Here is a 25,766-nt window from a genome sequence, read left to right on the forward strand (position 1 = left end):
CTGGGCCCACTTCAGCACATCTTTAGTCTTGCAGTGTAGCTACAAGCGGGCTAATAACAGCAGCTCAATCAGGATTTCCTCCAATGCTTACGATCCACCTGGTGTGCTGCTTCCTAAATGGTTCCCTTTCTGTACATGACTTTTAGGATGCTGACAAAGCCTTGGGTGTTACATGCCTTTCGAACAGCATTAACTGCATGGTGATCATCTATAGCAAATGCGATGGCTATATGACTGTCAGCTATACGAGGAAAAGTTGCTCAGGACCAATCTGTTTGGACTACATACCTGCCCTACATTACTATCATGAGATCCCGGGCTTATTGGATGGAGCGTTTTGCTTACCTCCACAGCTGCAGCACCGACAGCCACCTTATATTACTCCAGCGATGTAGTCTCAAACGGTCACAGTCGTAAAACTTTCATTTTTACAGACTGGAAATTGCTTAACAGCGTAAGTGTGCGCGGCGTCCCAACTCAAGATGGCCAATCTGGGCAGCTGCTACTTTGAGAGTTGTTGCCTTACGACTCTGCGGAGTGTAAACAGCAGTATATATCTGCATTTGTGTATGTGTGTGTGTGTGTGTGTGTGTGATTGAAAGCCGCGGCAGCACACCTGCTATGCTTGGACCAGCAGTGTCTCTGGACCTCATATCCCATTCAGGCGAGCTCCTGTGCAGAACAGGAGCATATGGTCGAAGGGAAAAAAAAAAAAAAAGAAGACTTCTCCCTTCCTTTGTGCCACCGTTTTACAGACGGCCCATATACCCTCAGCACTCCCTGGAAAGCTGTTCCTTCTTCTTCGTCTTATCCCACAGCACTTTGCCCCTGTCTGTCTCCGCCGCCTCATCCGCGGTGGCTTTGGCGGGGTTCATCATCCGACATATGAATATAGACACCCTGGGAGGCAGAAGTGAGTGGGTTGAACTATCTTCAGTCTGCTAAAATAACTTCACGACTTGAATGTATAATTTATCTCAAAACGCGGGTGTCTTCTGGGCGTCGATGCCTTATCTATCTTGTATGAGATTATTCTCCAAAAAATGCGAGGAGCAAATATCTATCGGGGCTGATTACAAAACATCATGTTCCCATTTAGAACAAAAAAAAAACTAAAAGCATTTCTTCCATAATATTTCTGTAGGAGTGCTCGTTTAAGACGAGGCAGTGGATGGATTGCTTCTGCATGGGGGAGATTGTAGGAATTGTTGCACTCCTATATGCGCTATTCACTATTGATGTGTTTTCTCATCGGCGCAGAGATTTGGGTTGAAGGAGCGCCTCCACTCTGGAGGAACACCTGTTTCAGCGGGGCCTCCAGATGGTTAGCAAATCCAAATGCATTTTATATGATGTCACACTAATCTGAATATAGGATGGGGGTGCACATCAAAACCTATGCCTTAGGTGGTGACGCCGGCGTCCATATGCCACCATACATGGAACATGTTTACAGTAATGTTATATACCATGACAGTTTTTTTACCTGCACAGACGGCGTTACCAAGACGACATGCGGTAAAAATAAACATAGGGGCATTGCGTTTTTCTGAAATGTACTCGATAACTTCAAAGATATGCTTAGATTTTAATTACTCTTGACTAATCCCTTTGCTATATTTTGGTACCATATGCCGTAATGATGTCAGGTTGTTTTGAAAATGGTGTTAGACTCTTGATATAGGGTCCAGCTGTTTTCCAGCACACAAAAAACTACAATGGGCTTAAAGCTGCTAAAGATGGCGATGCAGTAGATGCTTAAAGCTCTCACTGGGTTTTGCTTTTCTCATGTACACAACATCTTTACTGCAGAAAAACACACGTCTAGACCGCAGCAGGCCCCAATATGTATGTGCCTATGTAGGCTCCAAGGTGTGTCAGTCAGGATGGGAGCTTTTAGTACACGTATGAAGCGTATCTTTCACCATGGAGGCCATGAAAACAGCAAACTCATTGCATGTTCTTCTTTTTTTCAAAAAGGCCAAATTCATCTTTTGCATGTGTCAGAATAAGACTTAAAGGCTTTATATGCAATTTTTTTATCCAGCAGATGTCGCCCTTGAGCACCAGCATGAAACCAAAACAACTTGTACTGCATTGTTGTGTTAGCATGCTAATGCTAGCGATCTTTATTATGCTCGTATCTTCACACTGCATGTAAATTTACCTGAAATGAGCGTGATCTAGAAACACAGTTAAGCAGTGAGTACAGTATGTTATTCTTCTTTTCTCTAGTCCCTCAATTAAACAACTTTTATACACGAGGGGATGAATCGGCTGTCCTGACGATGTAAACAAAGTGAAGATAGGACTCGGGAAAACTGTGAAAGCATCACAGACAGTGGGACTCTTTTCAGAGGATATACTTGATTTATATTACATTTAAGTGTGAAAAATCGCATATTTGGCTAGCAAAAGCCTGACTGATTGATTGACACCCATCGAGACAAATCAGTGTTGACTGCAGGCACGTTGATCACTTGTTATGCTTTTACATCGGGTCACTGTGTAATGCTCGTTATCGTCTGCAAACCACATTCGGCTTGATTATGTAAAAAATAGCAGGGACACGGTAATCAAGGAGCGAGGACGACGTTAATGATGGCGCATAAACACGCACGCTTATACATATAGGCCGAGGCTTTTGATCACTGCGCTCCTCCTTCATCATCCACAGCCTTTGCGTGACATACCCTGTGAGATGTGTTACTAAGGAGGCGGATGCCCCGGCTTCATAGGTTCACATGTATATTTAATTTCCTCTCTGGTGCATTAGAGAGCGGTACAGCTAGAGCTACCGAGTTCACCAGTGTCCACATGTGTTAGCAAAGATCTCTGTGCATTAGCCTGGGAATAGTTACACGGGATATTCACGTGGGTGTGTTTGCTCTGCATTTGCTTATCAATAATTAAAGATGTGTAACATATGCCATAAAGCATATTTTTAGATCAGTCCCGCTCTCTTCTGTTGAGTTAAGTCGAGTGTGCCTCACTTGTTCTTTTGGGGGGCTTTTTGCATATATGTGTATTTGAGTGTATAAGTAGCCCCAGCCCCTGTGATCCATCCTCCTCTGCACCAGGGTTAAAGCCGCACACTCAGGGCACAGGGGCTGCGGGAGGGAAAAGCGCGGGTGGGCGGCTCATTAGACAGCACTCCCCGCGGAGTGTGAAGGAGAAAAACACCCATTAGCAAAACAAACGATGTGCCCATCGCTCACACAAACACAGGCCAATTGTTTACAGAGAGCCAGGCGGCCCAGCCCCATCAGCAACCTGTGCCTGCCGGGGGCTTCCTGTCAAGGTACTTCCGGGGTCATGCATTACAGGAGAAGAAAAACAAAAAGTTATTTGGTGATATCTGCAGTGTCTTATGGATGCATGTGGATTGTTTACTGTGTAAGCAACAGTGTTCAAGAAGTTTCTGGGTCAAATAAGTGATCAGCAAGACAAGACATTCAGTGCTGTATTGAATGATTGAAAACTCAAAGATTTAAATTTTTCACACTTAAATATAATATAAATCAAGTATATCCTCTGAAAATAACTCTGTGAGTCATGCCTGTCTACAATGGGTGTAACACCCGAGTCCCACTGTCTGTGATGTTTTCAGAGTTTTCAGAGTCCTATCTTCACTTTGTTTACATCGCCTGGACGGCCGGCTGACTCCTCCCCTCGCGTATAAAAGTTGTTTAATTGAGGGACTAGAGAAAAGAAGAATAACATACTGTACTCACTGCTTAACTGTGTTTCTAGATCACGCTCATTTCAGGTAAATTTACATGCAGTGTGAAGATACGAGCATAATAAAGATCGCTCGCATTAGCATGCTAACACAACAATGCAGCGCGAGTTGTTTTGGTTTCATGCTGGTGCTCATCTGCTGGATCAAAAAATCACATATAAAGCCTTTAAAGTACCAACAAAACCCATGATAAAAAAGTCACATGATATCCGAAAAGCAGCAAATAGTGTTTCATATTTTTGGATTAATCAGTGACTTCGTTTGAGATGAGATTTACTTCAGCGCTTGACGTAAATAGACTGAAGGAGATACTCCATCATTGTTAGGATAGGTATATGAAGCTCACTCCTGTGTGTGAGCAGCCAGCTGGGCGTAGCCTCGTGGTTAACAAGCGTATCTGAGGCAGGTTCATCCCTAAAACCTCTGACCCTTCCGAGTTATCTCCCAACACATCCCCCCAACTTCCCACTCCAAACCCCCTGTCATCCCCTCACGACTCTCGCGCCGAACAAAAAGACCAACCAGCACTTGATCTGCGGGGTAGCGGTGCCAGCGCTAATTTGCTATTATGCATCATCTTCCAATCATTTGTTTGGCTGGGCTGACTACACAGTGTGTGTTACGGTCTGCTGGCTCTGTCTGCAGAGTCCTCCTGCCGTCAGGTGAACGATGGAGATAATTTTCATCAAATGAGAAACAGGCCGAGCATCACCTCTCATGTTTCTCTGTTGTTTGTTTTTTTCTCTCTTTATCCTCACTCATTATGAAGCGAGAGTGATCAAGACCCCTCTTTGTTTTTTTTTTTTACATTTAGCTTCAGATTCTACGTCGAATCACCACACCTTGAACCCCCAACCCCACCCCCCCTCCCTGTCGCCGCGGTCCCCTATCACAACCCTCTCAGATGACTAGTTTGCTATAGCTGTCGAGAGGTGGTGGGAGGTTTGTCTCTCCCCCTCTCTTGTCTCTGTGTCTCGCTACAGCCGGATAATTAGCTGCCCGACTGTCAGATAATTAGCCGGGCTGCATCTAATTTTGGTCACAACCTCAGACGATAATGGTCAAATGAAATCAATGGCGTACAGGAATGCGTGGGATTAGCTAAGCAGCGTGTGCTCAATTAGCTCATTCCAAATGGTCCGTCTCGATTAATGAGTAAGTTGCTTTGTGTTAATGGTTACAGTCACATGATTGTGTTTATATCTCTTAGTATCTGAAGTATAAATGAATAGGCGGGATTTGAATGTGCCTTCCCTCCTGTTTCTGGATTGTTTCCCTCACTTTTTAAAAAGCAGCATTGTTTTACGTCTCAAGCTGTGTCACCTTCTGATACCAGCCGAGGTGTTGAGTGAGAGGGAATGGATAATAACGAGAGCCGTTGTGTGGATTCCTTTGCCAAGAGTCGGTTTTTCCAACCCAAACACACGTCTGCACAAGTCTTCAAAAAAGAATATTGCAGTAGCTTCCTGGGTAGAGCCATTTTGTCAAGAAAATGATCCTCGACCCAAGACGTTCTGGGGGTTGCCAGGAAGTGCCATTAAGTTGAGTAGCAAGTGTAATAGGCAGGTGTGACTGAGGAAATACCCCCACCTTCAAACCCCCCTACTGAAACCTCCCAGTGCCAGCCGGGGATTTGGGTTAATGCGGAGTTATAAAGACATTGAGTAGAAATGGAGGGATTGGAGGGCGTATATCATCAGGATGCACCTCTGTGTGGTGACAGCCCTACTGTATGTGACGGTAAATCCTTGATACTTATGCATCATTTCCTATTCCTTGCTCGCTGGCGACGTATCAGCAGTCAGACAACAGTTTCTGCTGGGGCATCATTCTCTCTTGAGAGCTGCAGCGCTGGTGTTTGGTGGAATATATGGATGCCTGTGAAGCTACAAAGAGCCCACTTTTGGGTTTTATTGAGTCTTTTTAATGCAAAGATTCCTAGTCGTCCATAGAAGTAACTTTTTACATGCCTACAATACTATTTTAATCCAAGCTTTTACATGATAATCTCATATCATCTTTTAATACTGGTTTTCTAAGCGTTATGAACGACTATCTTCACTCAGGATTTTGTGGATACGACCTGTCCAGGTAGTACCTTCCAAATGAAACTCCACCTGTGGTCCCAGAAGACAAAAAACTTAACCGACTTTCTAAATAGGATAAACTTCTGTTTTCTCTTTCTTCTACAATTCTACAATTCACTTATCAGACGCTTTTCTCCAAAGTGACGTACATCAGAGAGTAAGAACAACACAAGCAAGGATCTAGAAAAAAGGGAACAATGTCAGTAAGAGCAAACGATCAGCTTTGAGTCTGATTGGACACACAGGTGCTGACAGGAAGTGACCAGAGGCAAAGCACAACATTGAGGGCAGTTCTTGAGAGCTCTAATCAGTATAGAAACCATCTTATAAGTCGTCGTTATCAAACAAAAACCATCGTCATTACCATCATCATCATCAATAATATGGAGACCATCATCATTAAGTTAGTAGGTATTCATGAAAGAGCTGGGTCTTCAGCTTTTTCTTAAAGGTACAGAGGGACTCTTTGTTGAATAACTTCTTTCCAGAACTCTTCAGTGTAAGCATCCATCACAGTTTGACGGCGGCTTTCCTGCTCTAACTTTCCCCAACTGTACAGTACTCATATCTTTTGTCTAGTCCTCTCTTTCCTGTGCACTGTGGCATGACTATTGACATTTGAAGGGGCTCTGCCTCCTGGTTTTACATCCAAATAAGTCAGCTGAGATTGGCTTAACTTTTGTGTTTTCTGGTTTTCATTTCCTACATGACTTTCTTTTTGCTGCCAGCACTCGTATGTCGAGTAGGATCCCAATCAACAACCCAATTAGACGGCATGTTTGGTTAAGTTGGATGAAACCAAACTCTGCAGCTCATCCAAAATTCCTGTCATCTCCTCGGCAGCCCTTCGGGGGTCTCATTTGGCAGCCATTTTCCCCCCTTTAGGGCTTCCCGGGACTTCACCATTTGCGTGAGTTTTGGGGAAAAGTGAGGACGTCGTGCACGTGTGTGCTCATGTGCACACAAGCACACACACACACACACACACACACACACCTGAGTGTGTTGAGTGTGTTTTCCCGAACTCATTCCCCTATACGCACTTTGTTTCTTTGTATCCGTTTGCCAGGGAACTTTGTGTGACATTAGTATTCCGACAACATCGCAGGGGTCATGCGATCTACACCCTGTTCCCTCCCAGCAGTGCATCTTGTTGCCCCCCCTCCCCTCCCTATTTCTTCCCTCTCCCCTCTCTCCATTTTGTGGGCTGCAGCACTGCATTAACTAGAAGCACGGGGAACAAATAAAAATAGATGGGCCAAGTTGTGAGATGTGAGCCCTTAGGGAGGCACTGTACGGATATACATTTTCTGTACGCTTTTGGAGCAGGCCCTTCTCATCAAAGAATATTACACCCCCCCCCCCCCTTCCTTCCTCACCCCGCCTCACCCTTTACCTCCCCATCTTTGGACCGAGGCAGTAATTCAATCGGGGATAGACAAGAGCAGGATTTCCTTGATGCTTTTTTTCCTTTCCTTATAAACGGGTTGTCTGCCTGTCAGCATTGATAATGCTAGCCGGCGCACACTGCGGCTAACTCTTCCCAACCCGCGCTGCCATCCTCCATACTGCCCCGGCTTTGAGGAGCTCCTCCATGATTTACTCTATGCCTGTCTACCCATCTGGCTTTTTTTTTCCTCCTCATCGGCTGCCTCTCCAGAGGACTCGCTATAGCCGTCTCTCATTCTCTCCCGCTCATCTGTTTTTTTCTGTTTGACAATCTAAGCATTGTCCATCTGATATGTCTGTATGTCCAGGGCTATCTTTCCATCTGTGGAGATGGGATTGAAATGCGATCTGACAGCAGGCTGGATTTAGTATACGCTACCTTTACAGTACAGTCACCCCTGATCTCTGCTTTTTCTGTTTGAGTATCTGAGATGATCCACTCTCCAGCATATCTATCTGACCGCCAATGCTGGGTTAAGCAATGGTCAGACATAAGCTGTTCTAAGGAAGCAAGGTAGTCCAAAAGCTAGCCACGTCATCAGATGGCTAACAAGGAGCCACATGAGTAAGTGATGTACAGGCTGACAGGTGTGATCGACCAAGAAACCTCAACGCCGAGTGTGGTTGGTTTCCTCTGAGAGCTTCATCTTTTAAGATTTTTTATTCTGACAGTTTCCTGACAGTCTTGACTTCAGAAGGGGTATCAACCACTCAGACATGCTGTTATCGTTTTCCAAAATGTTCGACATCATGTTAATGGACGTCGGGGGGGGGGGGGGAGGAATGTGACAAGGTGTGGCGAAAAATATCACAGATGCACTTAGGCTCGCTCAGATATAATTTTCTCTTTAATTCAGAGCAAAGATCAAGTAGAGTTCACATAAGAGGGAGGGGAGGGGGGGGGGGGGGGTGAGTGGTCCCTATCAGCTCAGAGTTTAATGCTTAGTAGACCAAAGGAGAAATAAAGTCTCTCCCCACCTCAAAAATGTGATTCATTTTTGCAGAAACTATGATAATAATATTTCTTTGGGTTTCAATAGGGCCCTAACAAGGCGGACTTCTTTCACTGTGACGCTAAAGGCTAAAGAGCATCTATACCCATTTCTCAAACAAATGTCTCAAATCCACTCCCCGGATAGATTTGATCATCATGTCAGACTGAGCGAAATCCAAATCTAAGTCTTAATCGTGTCGAAGTGGATGTTTTTATCAGATAGAGTCTCGCCAGTGGAGCACAGATTCAAAACAAAAACCCGAGGAACAAGATGGAGCGAGCGAGAGTAATAGGCTGCATCAGAGTGGTGAGGAAGCTAATGCCTCTCGAGACTGTTTGTAAGTGAGGGAGGCCTTTTTGGACGGCGAGCTGCCTTTCAGTATGTGCATTACTCAGCCACATAAATCTGGGAGCCCCCGCCTCGCCTGCCTGCTTTGGTTTGGCTTTAATTACCTGAGCTATCCTGCACTCACCACCAGCACTTCCCTAATGGGGCTGCCTCGCTTGGGCATCACTCACACTCAGTCCGGCCAGCTGGCAGGATGGCCTGGGGGGGGGAGCCTGGCCCTCCTATTATAACTCCAAGTCTGTGCCCTAACACACCTGTAGTCTGCATGTGTGTGCGTGTGCTGTCCGTCTCAGCTGTCACACAGACTTACAAAAGGGAAAACAGAACGTTGAGATTTCTCACACAAACAATCCAGAAACATAACCTGCTGGTCTTATTTGAGCTTGTGCTGACCAAAACTTACCACTAATTTGGTCCTCCATTACTCCATTAAGTATCAAGTTAGTAATCTGTCCTTTGGGAGGGGTGGGGGGGATGGGGGTTGCTGTCAGTCAGCGACATGTCAAGGCAGCTTCACCACTTGTCAAGAGCCTGTGCTTTTCATTCATTCCTGTGTACGGCCGCCTAACAATGTGCCAAGAGCTTTCAGCGCTGACTTAAAATGCATCAGGCCTTCTTCTTTTTTTTTGTCCCCCCCCCACCCCCCATGTGAAAAGACACAGAAAGAGATGACTTGGTATGAGCTCCTCGCGTTCCCCCGGCCACCATTGAATGTCTCACAGTGACCTTGGAGATTATTGCTATACTAGACAGAAAAAAAATGCTATATGTTTGTCAAGAGCTGTCTGTCATCAATGAGCTTTTGTGTTGGCTATCGATCGGCTCCTGGGCAGGACACCGGGGTTGATGGATGCACAACAAACAGACTCTGCATCGCCAGCAAGCGGCCCAGCCAGCAGGCCCCCCTCATGATGGGATGTCAAGTCCGGGGCGGGAGGCTGCCGCCGCTTCGCCCCCTCAGGCCCTGCGCTTCCTCACTCGAAAATTCACACAAGTGCTTGCCCCACCCCTCAGCCCGATGCAGAATGGAGCTGCCTCACTAAATGGCGGTTCATTAGTAAACATGAAGTGGATTACTGTAGTTTAGCCCTGCTACCCATGCGTCGATAACAGGCCCTGATTGCTTTGTAAAACGTAGCGATCTGCTCGCGAGGTGCTGTGCCACTGCATAGACTGCAGCATTGCACATATAAAGATAACGACACAATTCCCCTACCAGTTGACCTGGTTTTTCTCTTCAGTTAGCGAGCTCCAGCCCCCAGGGTGCAATTGAGAGCGCCTTGGTCCGATACTGGATACGAGTGAAATGCCAGGCGCGATGCAACAATCATCATCCCCCTGTGATTTTGGCGATTTTTTTTTTTCAGGAAGTGAGCTACCACTGCTACATTATTCAGCCTCCGTCTCACAGACGAGAGAGAATGACATTAAAGTTAATATTCCGCCGGTGCTGTTGCATGCAGAAAATGAAGCTGCATTGTTATTCCATTTTATCACAAGTAGCAAAAAGGCATCGTGTTGGAAAATCAGCTGTTGTGAAGAAGCTTGTTTGCCTCTCTTGACTAGATTTAACCCCGTCTGGATGGGTACGCTACGAGGTCAGACTCATCAATCTGCTTTGATATTTTGTAGACCCTACCCAGCTTCCTACCAGAGATTTACCTGTGGCCACCATATAGCTTGCTTTTTTTTATTTATTGTTTTTATTTAAGCAGGTTGGTCCCATTAAGATTAAAAACCTATTTTTCAAGGGAGTCCTGGCCAAGACAGGCAGCAGCAAAAACACAAAGTTACAGACGGAAATACAAAGACAGACAAGGTACAATTTACAAAGCGCTAAATTTTGGATTCAAAATAGAACCATCTATGAGTCATATCTGGGAGTCAGTTGTTCAAACAGCCGAGCTAAAACATCGACATCCTATAGAATCTGCTTTTCATGTCTTTCATTTTAGATTAGGACACCAGCTCCCTTGAGCTTTAAGCCATTCTGCAACAGATTCCAGGCTGAGGGTGCAGAGTACCCAAAAGCCCTTTTCCTAATTTCTGTCCGAGCGTTTGTGACGGAGAGCTGAACTTGAAAGCACACATTCATGAATCAAGCTAATTTAAATCCCGCCCCAACCAGCAGGGTATCTTTCCATGGCTCTCCACTGACTTTGTATTGGGTGCCACCCTGTAGTTTTCATCTGCCTGCAAAAATAAAGTGTCCAGCTAGTGCTGCATGGCTAACACTGGCTAAGGCTGAACATTGCATTCATAGCTTTGAGAACCAATAGTAGCATCTCAGCTATCTAAAACGCTATCTCTGATATTGATAGAAAAACATTTCAAGCCAAGTTTTGGTTTGAACCATGGCCAGCAGGTTGAATAAAATACCCAGAATGAAGTAGTTGATGTTTACTAAAATCTGCAAAAGAAGACAAAGCTGATATTGGGAATAATGAGAAAGCTGTTGGAAGAACGATGAGATCCTGACACTCAGTCGTTTATCCAGAGCTACTGTAGATTATCATATACCTGGTGATTCATTCAAATAATGCAACAGACCCAAGTCTTTAACTACTTGTGATTTGTATCGGATCATCCTGCCAAGAGATAAGGAGAAGGGACACCGAGAAAAACTGAGTTTGTCAAAGTGCCTTTTCGTTTCCTGTGATCTGAAATAGTAATTTGCTGATGATGTGGTAAAATATATTTGGGCTTTTATCAGGATACAATCTTTTTCTGATTGCATTTCAGCCCATGTATTCTGTCCCAGTACAGACACACACACACACACACCTCCACTTATATAAATCAGGAAGCAGTAATTGACCTCCAGAGTTTAACACCTTCCAAAAAACAATGGAACATCACAAAATATAAACGGTGAAATTTTTACCGCCTGTAAGCATCTTTCTTTATAGTTTTACTGTCGACCATTATCCGCAACATCTGGGCCAAGAGTGTGTGGCACTAAAGTCCTTTTGTAACTGGTAAAAAAAAAAAAAAAAACCTGCCATACTGTTCCCTTTCACAGGTGCTGGGCTGGACCCAAATTGATAACAATTTTTCAGAGTTTGCAGACTCAATAACACTTAGAAGGATACAGGAAACAACAGCGCCGGACATGGAGGGGAGGTCTGGCAGATTACAGGAGATTTGTCGGCACCTGGGAGTTCTCACTCAGCTGATGTTGACAAAGCATGGCTGATGTAGGTTAGAGGAGGGGGAGAAAGAAAGAGAAAAAAAAACCTTTTGTAAGAGAAACCATTCATGTATACAGGCCGGAGCATGATGCATTCCTTTGTCTTCTCCTTTTCAACACCCTCTACCTCCTCTCTCTTGCACCAAGGGTACGAACATCAATGCATAATTCATCAGCCAAATCCAAAAATCTATGAAATAAAATCATTTGTTGCCCTATAGTGTGCTTGACAGAGAGATTGTTTATAAGGGTGGTAAAGCAGGACTCGAGCGTTGGTAGCAATCAATAGTCTGATGGAATCCCGAGGCCCTCTCCTGTTGCCAGCGTGCATCCAGACTGAGACATCAAAACAGCTTTTGGTTTCCAACCTCTCGTTTGTTTCTGCAGAACCATCTCGAGCCAGATGGGCAGTTACGAGAGCTTTCATTGGTCGTTTTTTTTTTTTTTGCATTATTTATTTCTGCATTACGAACCCCCCCCCCCCCCCCCCCCCCCTTGTCTGCACATCTTGGGGTTGTCATTAGCTGCAGTATGTTACCATGATGCTGAGAACAATTAGGATAATAATGCTGTGACCGATCGTAATGGTGATAATGATAATGAAGAGATAATGATAAGACAGAATGGAAATGACTGCAGCAAATAGGGTCGCTGTTTTTTTAAGTGCAATTCTACGACGGCAAAACACACTTTTCTTCTACCAATAATAATCATTATTGTAATGATGTTGATGACTACAGAAACAGCCCTTCTCCTGTCATCCCCCCGCCCCCCCTGCTGCATCTCATTAGAAGCAGGAGGGGGTCACAGTACTACTGCCACTCATTTTTACCAGTTATAACCAGACATTCCCACAACCTGTCCATGCAGTCTTCTTTGCTGGTACTGTAGGTGGTGAATATAACCCCAGTGCAGGTGATGACTTATTAATCTGTCCACCGTAAAGTGAACACGCCCGTGCACTAATGAGGAGAGATTAAAGGGAACGAGGAGAGACTCCTTGAAGGGACAGAGAAAAAAGTGTCAAATGAAGGGAAGGAAGGACACAGACAGGGAAATAAACTGGAAACTGGTTTGAATGTACTTCATTATTATTAACTCTCTAAGCTAAAACTAAACATGTTGACACTAAAGCAAGTCACAGATTTTTTGCAACCATGATCATACTTTGCATCAGCCTTGTTCACACTTGCACAAAACTCCTAAAAAAACGAGCTGCATGTGTGAACGCAAACAGACACATTTTTCACTCAGACTTTATGTGGAGTCCCTCCTGTCAGCTCCCATCGTTTTATTTCTGCACGAGGTCCGAGTTAGCTGATGGAAGAGCACAGAAGTATACAGTATAAATGGGGGTTTCCAAAGGATCTGTGTGCGAAGTTCTGGTTTTGCTCCATCGGCCGCTTGATTGGATCTTAGACAGAGTGCCAAAAGAAAAGAAGGTGGAGGGGTTATCCACATACTTTTGGACCATATAGTAAACGTGTAGTGATCACAGAACAAGTGTGTTTTTCTGTTCTGGATCCCTGCTATGTTTTCATCCTCATAAGCTACCCCCCTCCCTCCCTTCCTCGCCTGGTTTTGCCCTTTTTAATTTCCCTGCTGCAGAGAAATGTACATTCCTTTCACTTTAGATTCAACAACTGATCTATTAAAGCAGGCTTGTGTTATGAGAAAGGGGAAGACCGCCGAGAACCCCCCGTGGGGTTCTGCTCTCTACTGTATGTAGGTGTGTGTATACATTCTGTAGATAGAAAAATTGGCCCTGCGGCTTGCAAAAAAAAAAAAAAAAAAAGGAAGAGGAATCCACTTAGCAACGTGGCTAATTTGCATAGCTTTGAAGAAAAACAGGGTGTGTGTGTGTTTAGTCAGCCTAGATGGCAGAAGCAGGAAGCACGTCAGAGTCTGACACTCGGCGGGAGATGAAGCTGCAGCACGACTGGTTTTTGTCTGACGTCGAGGCTGGGATGGATGACTGGCCGGCTGGACGGGTTTTGCTTTGATGTCCTCTCATCAAACGGTGGATATGAGGTGAAGAGGTGCTTTGAAAGTTGGACCAGCGGAAACACTGGCTAGTAGATTTTAGTGAATTGGCAGAAAAAAAATGTAGGGGGTTTCCAAAACTGAATTTCTCAGCTGCTAAACTAAAGGATGCTAACACAACAGGCAATTGGAGCTCAAGTCGAGGACTATTTTGTCCGCCCAAGCGCTAAACTCCTTCGTAGGAACTCGAGTAGAGGCGGGGTTGGAGGTGTGTCGCTAGAGGAGAGCGGAGGCTTGAGAATGTCGGAGGTGTCGCTAAACAGCAGTTTGTTTTGGTTTCATGCTGGTGTTCAAGTGCGACAATCTACTGGATCACACATTCAACCTTTAGAAGTCAAAGTTCCAGGCACACTGCATTTTAATTTGTACATTTTATTATGGAGAAAGACAACAGTACAGTTATCAAAAGTGTAACTTTCTGAAATGCACCAGGTAAAATCTCATGCCGTTTCTGTGTTCGGCGTTCTTTTTAACGTTTTTATTCTCTCTAACGACTTAACGTTTCATTTTTATTTACTCCCTCCATAAAGGGGCCTCTCTGACCGGCGTCTCCTGTGGCTAATAAACGTATCGACAAGTACCTGATACAACCCCACTTCAGAAATACCAAACCGTCCCTTTAATGTGTTTCATGACCATCAATCCAGAAATAAACAACACTCACTCGACCACACTAATTCCTCATTTTGAGGTCGATATATCAGCCAATCATACAGCACCTGACAGCCACATGTCTTCCTCTCTGTCTCGTGTCTCTGCGTCTCTCACAGCACAGCAGACTTTGATTTAAGAGCTCTGCAGCACTTCATGGTGTATATATCCTAAATGGACGTTTTAATAGGCCTTTACTTTTTTCCCCCCTTCTTTGTATTGTGCAACGTAAGCACTAATCATAAATTATAATAATTGTAATTTGTTGCTGCGGGGCTGAAAACCTTCCCCGGTATCTCTGAAATGTCAAGTTTTTACAAAAAGGAAAGAGCTTGTTGGGGGTTGACTTGATAGGGATTTATAGAGGTCCCACATCCACATCCCCATCCCTGTTCCCCCACTCCCCCCCAACACCCCAAACCCTTTATTTCATAGCCTATACAGAATCAGCCAAAAAGTGGTGCCAATGTGGGAGTGTCTAAAACTCTGCATTGTGTTTAATGGCCAGCAGGAGGAGACGCAACAGGTTGAAAGATAAGTTCATAAGAAAATAAGCCAACTTCTTCCTTGATTTGTATCAACCTAACACCTAAACTGGCCAAGGCGTTAGGCGCTTGCTGGACAGGCCAATGACTTTGACTCAAGAGTCGATATTGTCGCATTGTTGTCTCTCTTAGCATATCACCTTAGCATGAGGGATAGCGTGCAACTCGTTTGTACCAAATGTAAAGCGTAGCATACGAAATCTGCGGGGCTGCAACGATGTCCATGTTTCCACCTTTCAACATTCTACAATTCTCTTAGCAGACTCTTTTATCCAAAGCGACGTACATCAGAGAGTAAGAACAACACAAGCAAGGATCTAGAAAAGAGGGAACAATGTCAGTAAGAGCAAACGATCAGCTTTGAGTCTGATTGGACACACAGGTGCTGACAGGAAGTGACCAGAGGCAAAGCACAACATTGAGGGCAGTTCTTGAGAGCTCTAATCAGTATAGAAACCATCTTATAAGTCGTCGTCATCAAACAAAAACCATCGTCATTACCATCATCATCATCAATAATATGGAGACCATCATCATTAAGTTAGTAGGTATTCATGAAAGAGCTGGGTCTTTAGCTTTTACTTAAAGGTGCAGAGGGACTCTGCATACAACCTGTTCGCAGCTAGCTAACTTGTTTGTCGAATAATCGGTTTGTGATGTAATAGGTCAACCTGAAGAAGGTCTTATAGTAGCTTGCTGAAAGTGAGCATATCGCCACGTACTGTAGCGGAGTCAATAAATCAATTCCTCCGCCGGTGCTTTTCTACAGTCCAAATCAAACGGTGAAATCAAGCTATAACGACGGCACTGGAACTGATTTTGTTTGCATAGACGTCCCAAAGTTTCCAGAAACATGCCTGAGATATCTGGAGAATTCCCCATTGGATGGAAAGACGCTGCCATGCCAAAAAACATGGAGTCTCTGGTTTGAACATTTCACTTAGTGTAAACATCTTAACACTTCTATAAGCAGCTGAATCAAGATGATACAGAATACTTTATACATCATGCTGTCAGACAGCAACAGTGTGGATTAAGATGTGAGGTTTTTTTACATTCATAAAGCTGAGGCAGTATCAACATGTTGAGAAGTTCGTATGATCAGCATACACATGTCAAACTGATCGTTTGTGTGCACATGTTGTTTCAGAGGATGACAAAATGTGCACACATCTGCATTGGAGTGTGTTCCCATTTCTCCATGTGCCTGCGTATCTCTTATTCATATTCACTCTCTTTGCTCAGGAAAAGAGCCAATCAGGCTCCGAGGCAGTTTACAGTACCTTTGAACACGTCCTTAACGGTACCATCATGCGTCCATCAGTGCCACATCGGACACGATTTTTATGACTCAATTTGATTCCGTACAAGGTTCATTCCCCCACGTTTTTGTATGCATCGTGGGCTTAGCTCAGGCAGAAAAATAATCTGGACGGCGGAGGGGGGTTGGGGGGGGGGGGCTCTGTATTACGGTTCAAACAGGATAAAGCACTGACAAATTCCGGACCGGAGGACTAGTGAGCGGGGAGGACAGGGGAGAAAGAGAGATTAAGAGCTACACCATTATTTACCTCCTCCTCTAAGGTGCAGGATACTCTGTCGTTTATAAATGTTGCTAGCTGTTATTGGTTACCTCGCAGGCTTTTGTGGGAAAGAGGAAAGGAAAATGAAAGAAAAAAAAAAAACTTTAGGAAAGACCCAGGAGGGGGGTTCGATACAACTTTAATAATGCGTAGCAGGAGCTAAATGAGCCATTCTGCGGTACTTTAAGACGTCTTCCCTCCACACACACCCCCCCCCCACCCCACCCCACCCCCCGCTCCCCACTCCCCACCCTCTACCCCACCCCCCCCCCCCCCACCCACACCCCCCACCCACACCCCCCTCACGGTCTCAGGGCCTGAATTATTAAAAGTGTTGTTTTCCCTTATTGCATTGCAGCAATGTGCCTCGTTGCTAGAAGTGAGCCGCACATTCTGGAGTTTGAATGCTTAGAGCTATCAACCTCCAACGGCACAGAGCCAGGGGAGGGGGGGCCGGAGAGCATGGGAGGAGGCCGGGGGGGCATCGTACTCTCAATACATCTAAATAACCACAGTCACCTATAAGGCTGACACTCCACACTCATATGGCTCCTTCCATTTATCTGCTTCTAAACGTATCAGTGGCTGGAAACAGAAGGTGGAGATACTAACCTTTTTTTTTTAATTTACCATATAGAGCTAAAACTTCAGATTATTTTAAGTCAGTGGATCCCAAAGTGGGGGTCAGGACCCTCGGGGGGAGGATGGGTCGCAAGCTTTTGGGGGTCACGAGATGAAACGTTTCAGAACCCTGTGTTTAAGTATCAAAACGCTGTGAAAATGCACATTACCATTCCAACAGTCCATCATGTTTTCCTTCAATATTAAATAAGAGAAATGAACGTGCAACTTATTTTTGAGCTTCTCCTTCTTCATTTTTAAACTTAAAATAGTTTGAAACCATGAATGGAAACATTATGAGTGAATAATTTAATAGTGGGACTGTGATGTTTTCAGGATCCCAATCACAACTCGGTGGTGAACTAGCAACTTCGATGTTCTGCAGGATAAAAGTTCCGTTCTAATCTTGTTATTATCAGTCTCATTCTGTGTTTTCTTAAAGATGCAGGCTCTCTTTAATATCTTGTAAATATACATATAAAGAAGTGTTGAAACGTTGATTACAGTTGGAGACACAGACTGTAGTTTTCACTTCTGATAAGATTCAATGAGTTTATAAAATGAAGACTTTTGCAACCTTTGTATCACATCTCATTTAATCGCCGTGATATTTAATCTCGATGCGATGCAGAAATGATCAACGCCACAGCCGTGCAGGCCGCCTGAAGTGCTGCAACGGTTTTCTTCTTCTTGAAAAGTTTGAAACAGTGTGAAGTTTAAGGTTGAATATTGACATTTAGAATAATTTATAAAGCAGGTTCAAACCCGAAGTATTGGCCTTGAAATCCTGCTTCGGCATGAACTCCATGCATGTCTACACCGAGATGAGATGGAAGAAGAAGAAGAAGAAAAAAAAGAAAAAAAGAAACTCTGACTTGAAGCCAAAAGAAAAATTGAGCCAGACTCAACCAGGCATCACTCACTTAATAAAACAATACCCTCTCCTCCCGTTCACCGTGCTCTCGCAGGTATTGTACATGCTCGATGATTTTACCTATTAAATAATCTGCTGCCTTCAGTTAAATGTTCTGTTCTGAAGCTGAAGCAAAAAAAAAATCAGTGAAGGAGTAAAAAGTTGTAGATAATACAAAAGAAGACTGCAGGTTGCATTCCTTTATACTCCTTGCAAGCCACACACACACACACACACACACACACACACACACACACACACACACACACACACACACACACGGCTGCACACTTTAATCACACAATTAATAATTCATCAGAGGTTGGGGCTGGATGCTGTCGACTCTGCAGATGAGAGAACACCCAAGTGCTGAGAGGAGCCCTAAAAAGGCTCGAATAACTACCAAAAAAAAAAAGGTTAAGCGTGAACCAATCAGCTTAGCTTTAGGTTCGATTGGTTTTGATAGAAGAGAACTACAGATGCTGCAAACGTGCAGAGCTTCTTGTGTAAACTAAACTAAATGTAAAAAGCATGCTCAGAGTTTGTGAGGGGGGGGGATGAAGCTGTCTTTTCTTTGTGACATTTTCAACATGCAAATACGTGGAAATGAGATTATTACATGCTCTGTTCGCTGCATGTAAACACCATTAATAATATCATAACAAACTGCCTCATAGTGAGAGAGCAGGGTCAGGGGATGAGTCTTTGTGCACCAACAGTAAACACCCCGGTGCATTGATTTTCAACGTGCAACAATCGCTCTGCAATTGATCCCCACACAAAACACAGACGATCATTTTGTTCAATTTATTTATTCCCGCTGATTAAATATTTTCCGATACTGTCAGCAGAGAGATCAAACGGCGTCCTCTTTTCCTTTTATTGGTCCTGCATGCTCTCCCGGTGTTGCAGCGGGGCGAGCACAGTGTGTTTTGCCCAGCTGTAATTACAACATGCACAGTGACCTCATTCTGCTGTGTCAGGAGCGGTAATGTATAGCCCTTGATCTTAAACTGCAAAGAAAAAACTGCGTGCACTTATTTTAGCAATATGCTGACTTACATTCCCGGCTTTTTTTTTCAGACGTTGCCGTGACGGCGGATCAGAATTTGATATAAGCACTGGTGCTCCTATTCGTCTGACAAGGTCTCTCTCGCTCTCTGCCTTAATACGCATTCAATAATGTGAAATGATATTAGCTGTAGGAGCTCATTGACTGTGCTCTCGGGGTCTCGCGCTCTCTCTCTCCGTCTCTGTCTGTAGCATGCTCTGTATCTGTTCCTCTTCCACACACACACACACACAGAAGAAACGGGGGGGGGGGGGGGGGGGGGGGGCTTGAACCGCAGCAGCAACAGCAGCAGAGCAATCACACTGAAGAAATGCCCCCCACGCCTGGCCCATTAATAACAGTAATACGCACACCGCGCCCAAGCCAGCACTGCCGAAAGCACCACTGACACTTTAATGGGCATTTTTTACTTTTGTTTTTAAATAATGCATGTGCTGCTTGTCAGCACTGCTTCACTCCACCCCTGGTGTGCCTTTGCAGCGCTCCTTTTGTGCAGGAATTACAATGGGGACCCCGTGTTTGCTGTGCCGCCCCGCTCCATAAGCTGCATTCATCACATACATGGGGACGCCAGTGTGCAGTACATCACACTCTCGGGGACATGTGTGTGTGAGTGTGTGTGTGTGTGTGGGCACGTGTGTGCGTGTGTTTGCGTTGTGCTGAAGGCCGCTCATTGGCACTGAGCTAATTAAGAGTGTGTTTGCGAGGATGCCCAGGCTCACAGGCAGTGGACGGCACTTCTATAGGAGGGCGGTTGTGTACATTTTACAGCAGTGTTGTGATACTGTCGAGCAATATGCTGATCTGAATGTTCATAGAACCTCTGATTCTACAATGAGAAACATCTTTAAGAGCCAAAGTTTGAATGGAAGCTCCTGCTTTGATTCCATTCAGGAATTGAAAACTTTGAATGTACACTGAATTTGTTAATTTATGTGAACGGACAGGAAGTGAGAGTTATGTAAGAGCACAGTTATGATCAGAGGGGGGGGGGGGGGGCACAGATAATAAAATAAATGTCACTTTGTGAATAAAGACGTTAACTTTGATAGCAGTTAATCATTTAATTCCATTATTACTGCCTGAAGTTAACATTTACATCAACTTCCCCCGGTGTTGTGGTTTAAAGAGCGACTGTGTTGCCATTGGTAACAGACATATGTGATTGGTACTTTTGACACAACAATAACAAACATAAACAAAGCAACATTCATTTGGACACTTTCCGTCCTCAACATCCGTTGTAACTACGAGAACCACACACGCATTCTGCTAGAAGTCACCAGTTAACACGGTCACTTTTTAAACCATAACACCGGTGTAAAAAAAGATGAACAGCTTTTTCGCAATGTCAGTAGATTTGAGTTCTTCAGAGGCCATGACGACTTAGAGAACTCAAACTGAATCTACAAATGGTAGAAACTTTATCGATAAGTCTTCACTCATCGCACAGGAAGAACCATGATGTAGGTCACGCAGCATTTCACAATAAAAGCGCTCGGCTATTCAATGAGCTCTCTAAAGTGTAGGAGCTGCTACGCTCTTGCTCAGGTTGTCTGTGATTCATCGTACCATGTAAGAGCAGGATTTGGATGTTAACAGAAACCATATTTACTGGATACGACATGCTCCAAAAATCGTTTTTCAAATTAAAATAGATACTTCATACCTGGATATTACCAGGTGCAAGGATTTTGCACTTCCTCATTGGCTTCATTTTTCACCACTGGAGGTTGCCGCTTGGTTTGTTCCACACGTTTATTAAGTTATTTTAAACAACTTCCCTGTGTTGTTAGATCCACCTGGCTCAGTCAGTGAAACCTTATCGATTGCAGACATGCTACCTCTGTATTTATCATTACATGTAAGGTCAATAAACCTCTGAAATCAATATTTATAACAATCGATGATGCATCCACTGTTATTTCCTCTGATTGCCCCCCCCCCCCCACCCCCCCACCCCCCCTTCAGAGCTCAGTGTCTTACTGCCGGAGTGCACACAGTTGCCCCCCTGGCTGCCTCCTGTCTGTTTAAATGACGTCTGCCCTGTGTTTCTTTCTCGTCCCTGTAGGAAACACGTTGTGTAAGTCAGGAAGCATTGCCGTCTTCGGGAACGTGGTGTACAGCGGACTGCTGAACGACCACCTCTGGCATTTGGGAGTGCCCCTCTTTACAAGACTGGTAAGAGCAGTGGGCCCCTGTGTGCACACTTACCTCCATTTTGTCAAGAAGAGTTTTAGGTCGGACCTAAACCATGCTCCATGTGCAGAATCCCCCAAAGTCTCTAATGGGGCCTCGTTTGATGCCTCCTCTGTTGACATGTGTTAGCTGACGCTCTACAGGAAGTGACAGTGCTATGCATGGATGTTAGACCAGGGAACCCCACCACATCTTAGTCTCTTATTTCATATCAGACTTTCCAGGCTCCAGCTCCGAGTACACAAGTCCCGTGTGAGGCATATTAAAAGATGAGTCCTCCTCTGCAGCCCCCTGAAAACACATTAGGAGCAGCCATTTGTGCATTTGTTTCTTACACGTTGAGGCTGAACTGGTGTTAAGTTTGACCTTAAAAAAAAAAAAAAAAGGCCCATTTCATCATTTATGGATTTTAGTTTTAAGGCAACAACTTAAAAAAATCATAAGGCCTCAATTAAGAGCTGGAGCGGCTGAAGCCTGAGTTTAAGAATAAATGATAAAAAAAAAAAAAAAATCCATCCCTTACTGTCAAAAAGGAAATTGAAATTTTGTTTTACACACTCTCACTTGTGCCGGATTATGTGCTTGAAGAGATTCTTTTGAAAGGCATAAACCTCGAGGATCTCAGAGTTAATTTTTTTTTTCCCAAAGAAAAAAGCTAAATTCAGCACAGCACTTTTTTTTCTTCTTCTTCTTCTTTTTTTCTTTCTTCCTGTTAATTACCCTCTTTGGAAGCGGGTCGCAAGTTTTCATCAATGTTTATTATTGATTAAATCTGTCGCTGTGGCTGTCATTTATGAGCCTGGGAATTACTGTTGATTGGTGCACAAGGGTTGCATATAATTGGGTTACATTAAATAGATAATTCGGCTGATCTCATAAATGTCTAATGTGAAGGCTTGTTTGATTATCAATTAATGTCAAACGGAGATGCAAGAGGCTGCAAGGAATCCAGTCGGGTCTGCTCGTGTCGCGAATTGGAAAAGCGTTTCGACTGTGTTTCTGCAGAAATGTGAGCTTGTGGTCTGCATGTGTACTAAAAAACATATATGTATTATATATTGAATAAATTCACTGAGGAATTCAAAGGAGTGTTTAAGCATGCATGTGATGACACCCGTCGACACACTGCAGCTGTTTGACAAACCTCTGAAAGATGCAGCACGTGATGACAACAACAAACATGACAGCTGACTGAGATGCTCCTACATTTAAAAACTGATATTGTTGTTTCTGGTCGTTAATGATGTGAACGGAAAATGATTACTTTCAGATTTGTAAAGTATCAAATCTTTTTTAGGGACATTTTTTACATTATTGGTGACTGGTAGTATGGGTGAAAAACTGAAACTTTTAATTTCACTCCATACATTTCAGCCAGGGCTGCATGGTGGTGCAGTGGTTGGCGTTGCTGCCTCACAGCGAGAAGGTTCCTGGTTCGATTCCCTGTCCGACAGGGCCTTTCTGTGTGGAGTTTGCATGAACTCCGGCTTGGAGTTTGTGTCTAAATCGTCTGTAGGTGTGAATGTGAGTGAGGCTGGTTGTCTGTCTCTATATGTCAGCTGTCAATGACAGCTGGGATCCGTTTCAGCCTCCAAACGGGAAAAGTGGTAAACATAATGGATGGATGTTTTACTCAAAGGATTTACAAATCAAGAGACTGTTGTTTTTTTGCCGCTTTTTTTGTCTGCAAGTATTTGGGGGGGGGGGGGGAATATATTCAATCTGTTCATGTTTTGTGGCCCTTTAACAGCTTTGTCACTCGTTTTTTTAGATGATATCTTGTAGAGATTTTATCTGAGTTAGTGCAGCACTGGCTTGCAAACAAACTTGTAAATCTCCTGTAAGGAGCAGGAGGAGATTTCTTGTACAGGAGTGAAACAGAAGTGATGAGAAGCACCACAAAAAAGGGGGGGGGGGCGCCAAAGTCAACACAAACCAAAAGGTCCTCAGAGGAGCTTCAACAGAAAGCCCGGACAAACAGGATACAAAAATCAAATAAAAAATAAAAAAATCTAAAGATGTCCAATTACATGCCCTCGTGTGTCCTTGTTTTTGGCCACCGACCATAGACTGTACATAAATATGGACAAAGCCTGTGTGACAAGAGGCTGTTTTGGAAGCTCATCCATGGTGGTTGCCATATTGGAAATGCTGACTTAGTCAAACCTAACAACAGGTAAAGAGCTGAAGGGGAGGCGGGCCTTAAGACTCCTGACAAACCTCTACAACCGCTCACAACCGCTCACAACCCTAATTAGGAATAACTCACATCTCTTAAACATGTTCATCTCTGCTGTGAAAATAGACATTTTGATTTAGGGTGTGTGTGTTGGGACTTCTGCATCTTTTTGGGGCCGTCCCTCAAGCAGACACTTGTGAAACTGCCGTTTTAAGCACTTTTGCATTGCGTTCACTTTTCAACAGCAGAGGCTGCTGCTTGCCTCCGACTGAGCTCAAGCCGCGGGGGAACTTGTTGGGAGTAAAAAAAAGTGGCACGTCCTGCAAGGTGTGGCCTCGCGTAGCGCTCTGTGCGCCCTGCTGCTAACACACCAGTGGTATCAGCATGACACTCAGCCAGCCTTCACATCCCCAACACACGGCCCCCTAATTACTGCAGAGCCCTGGGCCAGCGCTGCCTGCTCTTTGCCAGGGTGTAAACACTGCATTATTAACGCTACATACAGTCTGTGCACACGATACACTCCATGTATGTCTACACGAAGGCGTTACTGCGGTGGGATTCTTTACATGGAGCCGTACAATAGATTTATTGTTTCTCCGACAGTGAGCTCCAGAATCAGCAGATGGGCGGTTTGCTGCGTGGAGTGTAATGTATGCTTACAAATGATGTTTAATGATGTCTTCCAGGGCTGAGAAACAACATTACCGCTTTAAGGCTAAACATACAGGCAATGTGAGAACGCTGGAGTTAAAGAAATTACTACATAAAAACACAGGTATTGTTATATTACACATATTTATTATAAGGCAGTAGGTCTAGATAGAGTAACACAATTTCCTCTGTTATTGCTGCTTACCTATCTAACAATATTATTTTATATCACTGAATGAAAAAATCTAAAATAGCGCATTTAAGTGAGGGCTTTAACCCATCCACCAATGATGTATCCCTGCTGATTCTGTGCAGTGTTTCAGTGGAGCTGGAGCCGTTTCCCATCATGCATGGCTGAGGAACAGAAGCAGCCAGTCTCACTCTGAGCTGACAGAAAACCATTCAACTTCTATTTGAAATAATCCCAGTATAAACTTTGAGTGTCTTCAGTGAATACTGGGTCAATGCCTCTGAATTGTTTTCAGTTGTCCAACAAGTTCAGAACAAACAGTTTTGATTGAGCTGTATGTTTGCGTGAAATCATTATGGAGACATGATGGCGATTGAGGAATGTTCCTGGTGTTTCTTCCTTTTATCTCCATGTGTAGTACGCTGTGCACTCTTTGTACTAACTGTATCGTGTGGTGGCTTAACCAGGGGTTTGTTGTCTTGTGTTTAGCAAGAATATTTTGCAAAAAATAGAGACAACAGGAGTGCTTCTGGTATCCCTCAAACCACCAGTGCTCATTGAAGGAGTAAAAATGTAAGACCAAAACAAACGTAGGTGTAAATAACCCAGGTCCAGACAATAATAAATTATGATTACATTAAATATTGGAATCGGTAGGCCTATCGGTACATATGTATCGAAATTGGATTGGAACTGAAAAAAAGTGGATTGTGCAAATCTATTTTTTTAGGAAATAGATGTTGGACATTTTTTTCAGCTTCTGTACTCTTCGATACTATCTGTCATGAAAAGAACAGAGTTTGTTCAAACACACGTGGCATCGGAAAGTATCAGAGTATCAAAAGTGTTTAAAGCCGCACTTTTCATCTGGTGACACGCAACCTGCAGAACCCAAACCAGCATTTCTATACCTGTCCATTAATGTTTCAAATGTATCTGCTTGATTTATCAGCATTTTGTGCTGTTGAAGTAAATCAAAATTTACATTCAGTATCTTGAAATTGCTTTGTGTGCTTCCTGTTCCAAACCGTGTGGAAACTACACCATCATCTGCATACGCGCAAATGCTGTGCCACTTGCAATATTATGAAATCCACTATGGTTCCAGTTCAGCCTGTAATCCATGCTTTTCCAGATTTAACACATGGTCTAAACATTAATAATCAACTCTTATTGGACGAGGAGCCTATCATTCAACTAGAAGATGTTTCCCAAATCCATCTCAGGTGATGTCTAGCCAAGCCTACAAGCCTATCGGTAAGAATTTAGCAACAATCGGTCGCATAATCCGTCTCTTGACTTCTT

The 25,766-nt window shown here is 44.0% G+C and overlaps 1 protein-coding gene across 6 annotated transcripts in view; it reads left to right on the top strand.

The window, feature by feature from the left end:
* The window catches only part of LOC132953909 (RNA binding protein fox-1 homolog 3-like), a 284,754-nt gene that overhangs the window by 114,085 nt on the left and 144,903 nt on the right, over positions 1–25,766 (top strand). For all 6 annotated transcript variants that reach the window (XM_061026273.1, XM_061026275.1, XM_061026269.1 and 3 more), the window contains exon 3: positions 21,311–21,420. In XM_061026273.1, the coding sequence (XP_060882256.1) occupies positions 21,311–21,420 (110 nt within the window). The remainder of the gene's footprint in view (positions 1–21,310; positions 21,421–25,766) is intronic.

The sequence above is a fragment of the Labrus mixtus genome, chromosome 20 (assembly GCF_963584025.1).
Source record: "Labrus mixtus chromosome 20, fLabMix1.1, whole genome shotgun sequence".
NCBI lineage: Eukaryota > Metazoa > Chordata > Actinopteri > Labriformes > Labridae > Labrus > Labrus mixtus.